Raw genomic sequence first — 15,282 nt, 5'->3', positions numbered from 1 at the left:
AGAATGATATATAACTTTTTAAAACTTTTTCTGAATAGACACAGAAAACAAGCTTGTCATATAACATTTAAATAAGAGATATGTAAAGTCAATACATAATTTCATCCTTTACAGATAACCACTGTTAACAACAGAATATCATTGCAGACTCTTTCCTATTTATATCAAAATACATGAGTATTTTACAGAAATGAAATAGTATTACACATGCTGTTTTTATGGCTAACTTTTTCACTTAATAATATATCATGGACACGCTTCTGGATAACTAAATACATTATGTCTCAACCTTTTTTTTTTTTTTTTTGAGAGGGAGTCTCGCTCTGTCACACAGGCTGGAGCGTAGTCACGCTATCTCAGCACACTGCAACCTCTGCCTCACAGGTTCAAGCAATTCTCCTCCCTCAGCCTCCCGAGTAGCTGGGATTATAGGCGTGTGCCATGACGCCCATCTACTTTTTGTATTTTCAGTAGAGACGGGGTTTCTCCATGTTGGCCAGGCTGGTCTCAAACTCTTGACCTCAGATGATCCGCCCACCTTGGCCTCCCAAAGTGCTGGGATTACAGGCATGAGCCACTGCACCTGGCCTCAATCTTTTTAACCCTTCTTTAGCATTCCACAGTATGGCTGGACCATAATTTATTTAACTGTTATAATACCAGTGGGCATTTAAATGGCAATCTTTTGTTCATATAAGTAATGTTTCTGAGAATATCTTAGTCCATGTATAAAATAATACAACTTCCCATTTATAGTGAAGCAAATTCCAGATATATAATTTAATTGATAAAATGATATAAAATTTTATGGGTTAAATGTCTGGAATTTGCTTCACTATAACCCATGGGGAGTATGAGAGCTGAATACAGATAAACCTTATTGTGTGTTGGTAACTGTTGGAGCTGGGCAATGGATACATGAGGATTGATTATATTATTCAGTATACCGTTCAAATATTTTAGTATATGCTTGAAATTTCCCTTAATAAAGTTTAAAAAGGCATTAAAGTATGAGCCAGTTTTGTAAAAATACAACATATATAAACATATATACCTTCCCCCTCCCCCCATGGAATGATATACAAGTGGACATTAACAGTGATTAAGTGGTAAAGGTGCAAATATGTGAAAAGAGATGGCCAGGATGGGGTAATGTCAAGCCAGTAAGATAAACTGTATCCTCAGAAGGATTGGCTGCCTTCTGAGATTGTGACATCCTCTACACAAAGTGGCCAAGCAGAGATTCATCAGCAATAGAACATAAAAGACACCTTTACTGGGTGGAAGCCAGACCAAACTCCTAAAATTTATTTTAGCTCAGAGCTCCTGTTGATCTGTTAACATCAGTCAATTCTATCCTTACTTTGACCGATTGACAAAGACCTGAAAAGCTAATTTTTGAATTTTCCCTGAACAACTTATCTGAGAAAGGTTCTTACTTTGATTTATTATATTCAAATTCTATATGTAGACAATCTTCAATGCCCACTTCCATCTTAATAGAGTTGTTAACATCAGGATAGGTGGCAAGCTGGTGAACAATAAGATCATATTCTTTTACCAAATCTGTCAGTCTTCTCACTATTGTCACTTTAAGAAAATACCTACAAAGTTAAAAGAGAGGATGAGTTAAATCACCTATAATAAATTTTCATGTTTTAAACCGCAACTAAGCCTTCTCCTTGCTGGACCTCCTTTGGGATCAACTTACTTCACTACTTCACAAAGGAGTTCCAATTTTCTTTAATGCCCCTAACATGAAAAAAAAAATACAAAGTTCAATTTTAAGAATAGTGTAAATACTTTACAGATGAGTTTGGAGGGCTGTCGTCAAGCCTACTTGAGGAAACCTCTCCAGATCACTTCTTTAAGGAACTGCTATTTGAAATTTGGGTTGTCAAACCCAGTTCCAGATAGATAATGCCAAGTTAAACAGAGAAAGCAGGATCTCGGACCTGATGCATTCAGATTAATATCCTCAAATGCCCTGGACTCTGAGGCATCCCTGGCTTCCTGCATACAGACTCAGTGAAGGGAAAGGACACTGAATTGAGAGGTTAGAAAACTAGGTTCCTACTCCTGTTCTGCCATCCACTATTTGTGTCATTTTAGATGTATCAGAGCCTCTCTGGTACTCCAGATTACTTCTGAACCATATACTAAATGAGATTTTCTGGGAAACTAGTGGTTTTAGAAGGCAATTCAGTTTACATGACAAATGAAGTACATAAGGGACAATTCATACCAGGGAAGTGTATAACTGAAATGTCTCATAGCAATGTTGTCTAACTCTATAATGTTAGAACGCTCTATTACCTCAAATCAGCATTAGCCAAAGTATGTGACAGAATTTTAAAAAATCTTAAATCTTCCAATCTAGAATTATAATTAGAGGTTCAAATAAGGTATCAACAATAGTTACTACTTTCTGGTTTTGATTCTGTTTACAGTTTATAATACACATTCATACCTCAAGCGGACATTGGCACCGATGTAAGATTCATATGGCTTTTCAACTTGCATAAATTCAAAATCATAACTTCTGCTCTGAGTCAGTTCTCCAGGTAAGGCTAGTTCTTTCACTAGGTTTACAAATTCATGAGTATTACTCTTGTCATTGAAAAGCTCTAAAAATTTTAAAAGGCAGAAAGACCAATTATTTAATAACCATTTCAATAAAACCCAAATGCTTACTTCAAACGCAATTTTTACCAAAAGAATTATTAAGTTTATCTCCAATAAACTAGACCTATGCTCTGAATTCCATTATCCTTTTTATAATTATACTTCATGTAGGCATAAAAGATTTTGTCAAGTGGCATAGCACAATGAAAATTTCTATTAAAAATGAGTTCATTCCTTTGATGTAGTTGGGGCTCTCCCAATATGAAGCCATTTGACACATTACCAGCAATTATTTGAACTTCCCCCAGACAAGGAAAAAATTCTGTTTTGCTTTAGTTAGGCAAATATACTGCTTTCATAAAATTACAAAACACAAAAAGACTAAAACTAACTATCAATTACTACAACTTGCCTCTCAGTCAGAATAGACATATAAGTACACTCTCAGTCAGAATAGATATATAAACAAATATCTACCCATTCCAATTCTGATACTTTAAAAATGTACAGTGAAACTTAGCTAAATTTTAAGCCTAGTTATGTAGACAGTATTATAAAGACATATTTTCTTTTCTCTTGTGAATCTGCAGTATAGAAAGATGTATATACAGTTTAACTCCCTAGTAAATAAAGCATGTATCTGAAATAATTTATGGAAATGTACATAAGTTGATCTAAGTCAAGAAGAAACTACACCTTTCCTTCTGACATGGAATTTTGTGTTGACACAGGTGAGTCTGGCTACAGGCACACACTAGATCAGGAAGACAAATGGCATGGGTAATTAGAAGATGAAGAATGAAGGTGAGGCTGCTAATTATAAGGATGGTGAAAAATGTAGGCAGACAAAAATTTCAGTAGGTCAACTAATTTACTTGAATTATTTTTCAAGGCCGGTAGTTTCATATATATCATGAAATGATAAATATTATTTCATACAAGTCAAAGAAACACAATTTAATATAGTTATAAAGTCAGTCCTCTCTTTTATTATGCAAAATCAATTCCTTCCTTCTACAAAGCTAAGCTCTAATTCAATTATTTCAGTGCAAAATCCAACCCTCTTCAAATTCAGTTATCAAAGAAAAAGAAGTAATACTATTTTAAAACTCACCAATTTGACCTACAAATTCAATTCTAATTCCTTGGTGCTCTAGCCTCTTTCCAGGTTGCTTAAAGGCTAGGTTTACCTGCCAAAACATGAAATTATAAGAGATGTTAACAATCCTTTGAGTGGGCCTAGTAGTAGCTTCCTTTCAGATGAATGCAATATATAAATATTTCAGGTATTCATTTTTGAAGTTTGAGACACCACCACATACCTAAATCAGGATGATGTTATACCACCAGAGAAGGTGTAATTTATTTATACACAATCATGGGTGAACCTCTTACTTACATCAACACAAAGTCTGCTTTGTTAAGAAGGAATCCTTAATAGCTGGAGAACTATAAAAAGACTCAAAGAAAGGAACAGCCTTCAACTATTCATACTTGTTTTCTGATCAAACAGTTAAATAATTCTATGACTAATAAAAGCATATTAATGTGAGATAATTACTAATTTCAAGAACTGACCTAAAAACAGATGCAATTCCAGGACGTTTAAATCAAGCAAGACTAACATCCACACAACTAGGACTATATTATGGACAATGCTCAGAAATTTGTGGGTCAAATCATAGCTTCATACTTATTGTAATTGATGTATCACTTCCAGTTTTCTGTAACCAGTATATTATTATAATTCCTGACCTTAAAAGCAGTGCCTTTTGTCCTGAGTCTCCTACCCACCATAAAAACAGAATGCCTAAAGATTTAAATTCAAGTATGATTCATCTTACATACTTTCCTGCCCCCCACCCCAGAAAGGACTCTGTTGCTTAAGCTGGAGTGCAGTGGCACAATCTTAGCTTACTGCAGCCTCAACCTCTTGGGCTCAAATGATCCTCCTTCCTCAGCCTCCCAAAGTGCTAGAAAACAGGCATAAGCTACTGCACCTGGCCATTATCTTACATACTTTTGGAGTAAAGTATATAATCTCAAAATCCCTAAACTCATATATCTGCCAAGTGGAAATCTTAAATACACACACACACACATATTTTAAGAGATAGAGTCTCACTCTGTCACCCAGGCTGGAGGACAGTGGCATGATTATTGCTCACTACAGCTTTGAATCCCTAGGGTTAAGTGATCCTCCTGCCTCAGCCTCCAAACAGCTGGGACTATAGGGATGCATAACTATGCAGGCTAATTAAAAAAATTTTTTTTGTAAAGTTGAGGTCTCACTATATTGCCCACGCTGGTCTCAAACTCCTGGCCTCAAGCAGTTCTGCCACGTTGGACTCCCAAAGTGCTGGGCTTACAGCCGCGTGCCACTGTGCTGGCCGCAAACTCATCTTTAAGATCTACACAGAATTCTTTTTGTTTGTTTGTTTTAGACAGTTTTGCTCTTGTTGCCCAGGCTAGAGTGCAGTGGCACGATCTTGGCTCACTGCAACCTCCTATCCCAAGTTCAAGCGATTCTCCTGCCTCAGCCTCCCAAGTAGCTGGGATTACAGGCATGTGCCACCATGCCCAGCTAATTTTGTATTTTTAGTAGAGATAGGGTTTCATTATGTTGGTTAGGCTGGTGTCAAACTCCTGACCTCAGGTGACCCACCCACCTGGGCCTCCCAAAGTGCTGGGATTACAGGCATGAACCACCACACCCGGCCAGATCTACAAAGAATTCTCCTGTTTGGCTATACCCCATTTACCTGCTGAATCCCCTATATGGTCATATAGGTTGTTTCTCAATTGTCTTTCTTGATAACACTCTTCTTCTCTAAATATTACCTGAGACAGTCAAGGATACAATTTCACATTGCTTGGCGTGGGAGTCAGGGCTCCGTTTAAGTACCATTAGTTCACTGTGAGATGACCAGGGTCTAGACTTGAAGCCAGCCTGCCCCTATGATGGGTGTTTCTCTGCATATGTTTACAGTCCTACCCGGTTCTCATTTTCTAAGGTTCTGGTTGTGTTTTGTATATTCATGTATTCACTTGCTCATTGAATGTACCTAGCCCTGTGCTGGCTACTACTGAAAAGTGTATGTAGTCTGGTAATATAATCTTACCCTCAAAGAACAAAGAAATCAGAAAAAGGAAAGAAAAAGTAGAGAATCAGGTGGAGTCTCAAGATATTGCCCAGGCTGGTCTCAAACACCTGGCCTCAAGCAATCCTGCTTCATGCGACCATACCGAGCCAAATTTATAACTTTTCAATTTGAGAAAGATATTTGTAAACTATGTATGTTAGCAATAAAATTCCAAGCTAGGTGTGGTGGCTCATGCCTATAATTTCAGCACTTTGGGAGGCAGAGGCAGCAAGACTGCTTAAGGTCAGGAGTTCGAGATGAGCTTGGACAATATAGTGAGACTCCGTCTCTACTAAAAATTAAAAAAAAAAAAAAAAATTAGCTGGGCATTGGGGCACATGTGCCTGTAGTCCCAGGTACTAGGGAGGCTGTGGCAGGAGGAGTGCTTGACCCTAGGAGATCAAAGGTGCAATGAGCTAAGATTGCACCACTGCACTCCAGCCTGGACAACAGGGCGAGACCTTGTCTCAAACAAAAAAAGAAAAAAAAAAGGCCAGGCACTGTGGCTCATGCCTGTAATCTTAGCACTTTGGGAGGCCAAGGACAGTGGATCACTTGAGGTCAGGAGTTCCAGACCAGCCTGGCCAATAGGGTGAAACCCCATCTCTACTAAAAATACAAAAATTAGCTGGGCATGGTGGCACATGCCTGTAATCCCAGCTACTTGTGAGGCTGAGGCAGCAGAATCACTTGAACCCGGAAGGCGGAGGTTGCAGTGAGCCACTGCACTCCAGCCTGGGCAACAGAGCAAGACTCTATCTCCCAGGCCGGGCGCGGTGGCTCAAGCCTGTAATCCCAGCACTTTGGGAGGCCGAGACGGGCGGATCACGAGGTCAGGAGATCGAGACCATCCTGGCTAACACGGTGAAACCCCGTCTCTACTAAAAATACAAAAAACTAGCCGGGCGAGGTGGCGGGCGCCTGTAGTCCCAGCTACTCCGGAGGCTGAGGCAGGAGAATGGCGTAAACCCGGGAGGCGGAACTTGCAGTGAGCTGAGATCCGGCCACTGCACTCCAGCCCGGGCAACAGAGCAAGACTCCGTCTCACAACAACAACAACAACAAAAAAAGACTCTATCTCCCAAAAAAACCCACAACTTAACATTTAAGAATCAGGTAGGATCCTTTTTCATACGAAAAAGCATACTTCCAGGCTTATTATTATTATTATTAGTAGTAGTAGTAGTAGTAGTAGTATTTTGAGACGGAGTATCACTCTTCGCCCAGGCTGGAGTGCAGTGGCACAATCTCGGCTCACTGCAAGCTCCACCTTCTGGGTTCACACCATTCTCCTGCCTCAGCCTCCCAAGTAGCTGGGACTACAGGCGCCCGCCACCACGCATGGGTAATTTTTTGTATTTTTAGTAGAGACGGGGTTTCACCGTGTTAGCCAGGATGGTCTCGATCTCCTGACCTTGTGATCCGCCCGCCTCAGCCTCCCAAAGTGCTGGGATCACAGGCATGAGCCACCGTGCCCAGCCGTTTATTCTTTACTATAACGAATGCTGGTAATGTAACTTTTAAAAGCTTTTCTTAAAATAATGTTTCTCAAAAGATAATAGAAATTAAGGACCAAGAAAAAGAGGTCCAATTACTTCTGTTTGTAAACTGCATAGATTAAAATATTCATCTTCTGTATCTTCCCTATCTTACAACTAATATAAGTTAGTTACTTGCCTTCAAAATAACTCAGAAAAAAGCAAATTGTGATACACCATATGATGGAATATTGTTAAAAGTTTAAAAACAATGATAAAGAATTTTTAATGACGTGGGAAGATGTGCATGACGTGTTATGTGAACAAAGCATGGTTAAATTGTATATAAGTGTATGCCGATCATATTTTTGAAACTACAGAAAGAAAATAGTTTTTTTTCTTTGGATACAGAGTCTCGCTCTGTCGCACAGGCTGGAGTGCAGTGGTGCAATCTCGGCTCACTGCAAGCTCCGCCTCTCCGCTTCCCGGGTTCACGCCATTCTCCTGCCTCAGCCTCCCGAGCAGCTGGGACTACAGGCGCCCACCACAATGCCCGGCTAATTTTTTGTATTTTTAGTAGAGATGGGGTTTCACCATGTTAGCCAGGATGGTCTCGATCTCCTGACCTCGTGATCCGCCTGCCTCAGCCTCCCAAAGTGCTGGGATTACAGGCGTGAGCCACCATGCCCGGCCCAAGAAAATACTCTTAACAGCAGTTACTTCTGGAATGAATATTGATTACGGGTAACTGTTTTCTTCTCTGGTTTTTAAGTTTTTGTTTTGTTTTATTTTTTGTAGGCAGGTCTTGTGCAGTGGCACCATCATGACTCACTGCAGCCTCAATCTCCCAGACAAGTGATTCTCCCATCTCAGCCTCCCAAACAGCTGAAACTACAGGCACATGCCACCATGCCTGGCTAATTTTTTTTATACTTACTATGTTGCCCAGGCTTCTTTAACACAAAAAAAGGCAAAAAATACTATTAAAGTCAGAAAAATATTTAAGAAAGAAAAGTAGTAAACAGGCTTAACATTAAAAATTTTGTATTTGAACCATATATAATAAAACAAGTGTAATCTCAGCTATTTCAAAAGCCAAGCAGTAATCTGAACTATCCTCTAATCTGTACCAATAAAGTATATAGGAAAAAATTGTATTTTTGAAAATAATCTATATGGCAGCAGTTTTTAAGAAGGACTTTCTTTGAACATGGTTTTATCTGATATTTTTTAAATTTACAGTTCTTCAAAAACCATCATGAAACCACACTATTAAAGTAGAAATGCAAAGTTGTTCAGTCTTCCCACTGAACTGCAAATTCTGAAATTTTCCTTGATCTCCCATTGATGTTAAAACACAGTTGCTTTCAAGCCTACTGTAGGCTCTTCTGCAATCTGAAGAATCCCAGAATTTGAAGGAATAATTAAGCATTTTGGTTTAAAAGCTATTGTGCAAGGATGCACAGAAAAGTTAACCAACTATGCTGGTGAGCTGGGTCAAGAATCATTTTTTTTTTTTTTTGAGATGGAGTCTCGCCCTGTCACCCAGGCTGGAGTACATTGGTGCGATCTCGGCTCACTGCAATCTTTGCCTCCTCGGTTCAAGTGACTGACCTGCCGCAGCCTCCGGAGTAGCTGGGATTACAGGCACCAGCCACCATGCCCAGCTAATTTTTTGTTTTTTTGTTTTGTTTTGTTCTGTTGTTTTGAGATGGAGTCTCACTCTGTCGCCCAGGCTGGAGTGCAGTGGTGTGATCTCAGCTCACTGCAAGCTCTGCCTCCTGGGTTCACGCCATTCTCCTGCCTCAGCCTCCGGAGTAGCTGGGACTACAGGTGCCCGCCCCCATGCCCGGCTAAATTTTCGTATTTTTAGCAGAGACGGGGTTTCACCATGTTAGCCAGAATGGTCTCGATCTCCTGACCTCGTGATCCACCCACCTCGGCCTCCCAAAGTGCTGGGATTACAGGTTTGAGCCACCGCGCCCGGCCTATGTCAAGAGTCTTAACACCAATTCAGTTATACTTTTCTAACTTCTTATTATAATTCAAAAACTTGCAGAAGACTTGCAAGAATAGCACAAGGAAATCCCACATAACCTTTACCCAGATTCAACACAAGTTTTATATTCTGCCCCATCTGCTTTATCATCTTCCCTCTATATATACATGGGCAAGCATATATATACTTTTTTCCACAACAAAGAGTAAGTTGGAGATATGATGCTCCATTACCCCTAAACATTTCATATATATTTCCTAAGAAAACAGTCTCTGCCGGGCACAGTGGCTCACGCCTGTAATCCCAGCACTTTGGGAGGCCGAGGTGGGCGGATCAAGAGGTCAGGAGATCTAGACCATCCTAGGTAACATGGTGAAACCCCCGTCTCTCCTGAAAATACAAAAAATTAGCCAGGTGTGATGGTAGGCGCCTGTAGTCCCAGCTACTTAGGAGGCTGAGGCAGGAGAATGGCGTGAAACCCAGGAGGTGCAGCTTGCAGTGAGCTGAGATTGCGCCACTGCACTCTAGCCTGGGGGACAGAGCTGGACTCCATCTCAAAAAAAAAAAAAAAAAAGAAAGAAAGAAAAAGAAAATAAGACATTCTCTTACATAATCACAGTGCAATTATCAAAATCAGGAAAGTTGGGCCAGGTGCGGTGGCCCATGCCTGTAATCCCAGCACTTTGGGAGGCCAAGGTGAGCGGACCATTTCAGGTCAGGAGTTTGAGACCAGTCTGACCAACATGAAACCCTATTTCTACAAAAATTAGCCAGATATGATGGTGCATGCCTCTAGTCCCAGTTAATTGGGAGGCTGAGGTGGGAGGATCACTAGAACCCGGGAGGCACAGTTTGCAGAGAGCAAAGATCGCGCCACTGCACTCCAGCCTGGGTGACAGAGTAAGACTGTCTCAAATAAAAACTAAATAAAATAAATAAAATGAGGGCTGGGTGCAGTAGCTCACGCCTGTAATCCCAGCACTTTGGGAGGTCAAGGCAGGTGGATCACTTGAGGTCAGGAGTTAGAGACCAGCCTGGCCAACATACAAAAATTAGCAGGGCGTGGTGGCACGCGCCTGTTCCAGCTACTCAGGAAGCTAAGGCTAGAGAATCGCTTCAACTCGGGAGGCAGAGGTTGCAGTAGGCTGAGATCATGCCACTGCACTCCAGCCTGGGCGACATAGGGAGACTCCATCTCAAACAAACAAACAAACAACAACAAAAAAAAACAACAGGAAAGTTAACATTCCATGGTCTATATTCAAATTCTATCAATTGTTCCAATAGGGTCAGGCACAGTGGCTCATGCCTGTAATCCTAGCACTTTGGGAGGCTGAGGTGTGAGGATCAATTGAGCTCAGTAGTTTGTGGCTACAGCGAGCCATTATTACACCACTATACTCCATGCTGGGCGACAGGAGATACCATCTTAAAAAAGAATTTTTTTTTTTTTTTTTTGAGACGGAGTCTCGCTCTGTCACCCAGGCTGGAGCGCAGTGGCGAGATCTCGGCTCACTGCAAGCTCCGCCTCCCAGGTTCACGCCATTCTCCTGCCTCAGCCTCCTGAGTCGCTGGGACTACAGGCACCTGCCACCACACCCGGCTAATTTTTTGTGTTTTTAGTAGAGATGGGGTTTCACCGTGTTAGCCAAGATGGTCTCGATCTCCTGACCTCGTGATCCACCCGCCTCGGCCTCCCAAAGTGCTGGGATTACAGGCGTGAGCCACCGCGCCTGGCCAAAAAATAATATTTTTTAAAATGTGTTCCAATAATGTACTTTATAGTCTTTTCCTCTCCTGTCCAGGATTACATATCTCTTTAAAAGGTATCCTTTTTAATCTAGAACATTCCTCAATCATCACCCTTCTTGACCCTGATTTAAAAATACAGGACAGTTTATAGACTGTACCTCAATTTGGTGTGTCTGATGTTTCATCACAGTTAGACTCAGTTTATACACTTTTGGAAAGAAGACCACAAAAGTGTAGTTGTATCTATTTCAATGCATCATATAAGGAAGCACACGATGCCAGTTTGTCCCAACACTGATGATGTTAATTTTGGTCACTTGGTTAAGGTAATCTACCAAGTTTCTCTAATTTAAAGTTGTTATTCTTCCCTTTGCTATTAATGAGTAATTTGTGTGCAGATACTTGAGACTATATATATGTTTAAACTGAATGTAAAAAAAAAAAAAAAATCTACATACAAAACATACTCTCTGCTCCAACAAACAAGTCTCAAAGCTCATGCCTCAGTATAGAATATTCTAGAGATGTCTCAAATAATGCTATCTTCAACATTTATTTAAGGAATTATATTATTCTACACTGTTTAAGACAAACATATACTATCAATGTACTACACACCATTTATACATTCATTTTAAATCAGACACCAAATTATGTGTATATTATTGTTGCTGGATATTGTAATTATCCAAAATTAGCTGCCAGTGGAAATCCAAGATTAGTTTGCAACTGCTGTCATAGTTCATATGCATACTGATGAAAGATGCCACAAAAATATTCCTTGCTTAAAGAACTAAACTATGAACTACTAAAATTTTGGACTAAACATACACCTGTGTTCACTTTTGCAACAAGGAATAGATGCAGAGTTCACTGTAAGTGGCTTGTCAACAGTAGTAGCACCTCAAGCCAGTTTATTTACCACAGATTCAATTTCTAAAAAACAAATAAAAATATCTTATAAATGAAAGCAGAGAACAGTAAAAATTGACTTCTAAAATAATATCTCACTTTAGGATAATTAACAACTATCTTAATTACTAAATATCTCTTTACCTTAAATAGATACAGTAAGAGGTTCTCTGCCTGTTGTGACAGTACCTATTTCATATTTATAGAAAAATATTCTCAGCAATACCTAAACAGTTTGACAAATTTTTCATATGAAAACACAATACAGGGGCTGGGCACAGTGGCTCATGCCTGTAATCCCAGCACTTTGGGAGGCCCAGGCATGTGAATCTCTTGAGTCCAGTAGTTCGAGACCAGCCGGGGCACAATGGCAAAACCCTGTCTCTACAAAAAAATATAAAAATTAGCTGGGCATGGTGGCACGTGCCTGTGGTCCAAGGTACTCAGGAAGCTGAGGTGGGAAGATCACTTGAGCCCAGAAGGTGGAGGTTGCAGTGAGCCAAAATTGTGCACTATAGCCTGGGTAACAGAGCAAGACCCTCTCTCAAAAAAGGTTAAAAAAAGAACAAAACCATTCCTTCTTAAAGCTGCCATCTGGAAACTGTATAAATTGTTTTTGTTTTTGTTTTTTGAGACGAAGTCTCACTCTGTTGCCCAGGCTGGAATGCATGCAGTGGCGCGATCTCAGCTCACTACAAACTCTGCCTCCCAGGTTCAAGCGATTCCCCTGCCTCAACCTCTCCAGTAGCTGGGACTACTGGTGTCCACCACCACACCTGGCTAATTTTTGTATTTTTAGTAGAGATGGGGGTCTCACCATGTTGGCTAGGCTGGTCTTGACCTCAAGTGATCCGCCCGCCTTGGCCTCCCAAACTGCTGGGATTACAGGAGTGAGCCACTGTGCCCAGCCAAAACTGTATAAATTAAAGGAGAAAAGTCCTCTCTTCAAAGTGAGTTTTACTTTTTGTACTTCATTATAAATTTGAATTGCAAGTCAAGATCAAAACCTGAAAACAAAACTGTAAACAAACAAGAATTTTAATATTTTGAGGGTTTTTTTTGCCTTTTAAAAAAATGTCCTGGTTAAGGAATTGTAACTTATGAACCCCTCTCAAAAAAATCCCCAGATAAATCGCTAGTCAAAATGCTCACAATTCCAAAAAAACAACTATACCTCAATACTTAATTAAACATAGTCAAAAAGACTCTCAAAATTACTCAGAAGGTACAGAGATAAGGTAAGCTATATATATATATATTTTTTGAAACGGAGTCTCGCTCTGTCGCCCAGGCTGGAATGCAGTGGCGCGATCTCGGCTCACTGCAAGCTCCGCCTCCCGGGTTCACGCCATTCTCCTTGCCTCAGCCTCCCGAGTAGCTGAGACTACAGGCACCTGCCACCACGCCCGGCTAATTTTTTGTATTTTTAGTAGAGACAAGGTTTCACCGTGTTAGCCAGGATGGTCTTGATCTCCTGACCTCGTGATCCACCTGCCTCTGCCTCCCAAAGTGCTGGGATTACAGGCGTGAGTCACTGCGCCCAGCCAGGTAAGCTATATTTTTAAAAAGGGGGAACCTAGGTCAGATATATTCTTAAAGCATAAAAAATTTAGGGCACTGTCTGGTAGAGCTAGACTTAACCCATTTATGCTGGAGGTTGCAAATTTTTATGTGTGAAAAATCAGACCTTGGTAATGACCTTGAGCAGTAAGATATAAATAACTCCCACAAGCTTAGCATTCCAATAATGGAACACTAGGCATAAATAGGTTAAGGATGATTTGTTACTTGACATGAACCAAAGCAGTAAATATTCTAAGTAAAGACAAAAAGGACTTGAGTAAATCATGTTTAAGAAGTTCCCAGCTGGGTGTGGTGGCTCACATCAGTAATCCCAACACTTTGGGAGGCCAAGGCAGGAGGATTACGTGAGCCCAAGAATTTGAAACCAGCCTGGGCACCATAGTGAGACTTCATCTCTACCAAAAAAAAGTGTTTTTAATTAACTGAGTGTGGTGGCATGTATGTGCCTGTGGTCCTAGCTACTCAGGAGGCGGAGGTGGGAGGATTACTTGAGCCCAAGAGACTGAGGCTGCAGCACACCATGATCATACCACTTACTCTAGCCTGGGCGACAGGGCGAGACACTGTCTTAAAAACAAAAACAAAATTTTTCCCTATTTATTTTGTGATAATTTAAATATTTCCAGTTGTCTTAAGGAATGGTTCAAGAGATCAAGACCATCCTGGCCAACATGTTGAAACCTCATCTCTACTAAAAATACAAAAATTAGCTGGGCATCACCATGCACTGTAGTCCCAGCTACTTGGGAGGGCTGAGGCAGAAGAATCACTTGAACCCAGGAGGTGGAGGTTTCAGTGAGCAGACATTGTGCCACTGCACTCCAGCCTGGCAACAGAGCAAGACTCTGTCAAAACAAAACAAAACAAAACAAAAAAAGTCACAGAGATGCCAAGACAATTCAATGGGGACGGAATATTCTTTTCAGCAAATACTGCTGCAACAACTGGATAATGACATGCAAAAGAATAAAGTTGGGGCCGGGTGTGGTGGCTCAAGCCTGTAATCCTAGCACTTTGGGAGGCCGAGACAGGTGGATCACAAGGTCAGGAGATCAAGACCACCCTGGCTAACACGGTGAAACCCCGTCTCTATTAGAAAAATACAAAAAACTAGCCGGGCGAGGTGGCGGGCGCCTGTAGTCCCAGCTACTTGGGAGGCTGAGGAAGGAAAATGGCTTAAACCCGGGAAGCGGAGCTTGCAGTGAGCTGAGATCTGGCCACTGCACTCCAGCCTGGGCGACACAGCGAGACCCCGTTTCAAAAAAAGAAAAAAAAAAAAGAATAAAGTTGGACTGTTGCCTCATGCCATACACAAGTATTAACTCATTTGGATAAAATAACGACATGTAAAAGCTACAATTAAAAAATTCTTAGAAGAAAACATGGGTGCAAACCTTCATGACCTTTGGATTAGGCAATGATTTCTCAGAAATAATGCCAAAAGCACAAGCAACAAAAGAAAAAAAAATAGATAAATTGGACTTCATCAAAATTTAAAAAACTTTTGTACTGCAAAAGACACCAAGAAAGTGAAAAGACAACTCAGAATGGCAGAAAATATTTGTAAAACACATATCTGGACTTGTACCCAGAATACATAAAGAACTCTTACAACTCAACCATAAAAAGACAAATAACCCAATTTAAAAAATAGTCAAACTTTGAACAGACTTTTCTCCAAAAAACACAGACATATGGCAATAAGCACACGAAAAGATGTTCAATATGATTACTCCTTGGGGAACTGCAAATCAAAATGAGATACCACTTTATATCCACTAAAATGACT

The 15,282-nt window shown here is 40.6% G+C and overlaps 1 protein-coding gene across 1 annotated transcript in view; it reads right to left on the bottom strand.

Moving 5' to 3' along the window:
• Positions 1 to 15,282, bottom strand: part of VPS26A (VPS26, retromer complex component A) — a 52,182-nt gene that overhangs the window by 12,424 nt on the left and 24,476 nt on the right. Inside the window, exons 3-5 of the mRNA XM_023205050.2 lie at positions 3,740 to 3,815; positions 2,471 to 2,627; positions 1,440 to 1,604 (exon numbers count right to left, since the gene is read on the bottom strand). Coding sequence (XP_023060818.1) covers positions 1,440 to 1,604; positions 2,471 to 2,627; positions 3,740 to 3,815 — 398 coding nt within the window. The remainder of the gene's footprint in view (positions 1 to 1,439; positions 1,605 to 2,470; positions 2,628 to 3,739; positions 3,816 to 15,282) is intronic.

Source organism: Piliocolobus tephrosceles, chromosome 9 (genome assembly GCF_002776525.5).
Source record: "Piliocolobus tephrosceles isolate RC106 chromosome 9, ASM277652v3, whole genome shotgun sequence".
Classification (NCBI taxonomy): Eukaryota; Metazoa; Chordata; class Mammalia; order Primates; family Cercopithecidae; genus Piliocolobus; species Piliocolobus tephrosceles.
This window is presented reverse-complemented; position numbering and strand designations above follow the sequence as displayed.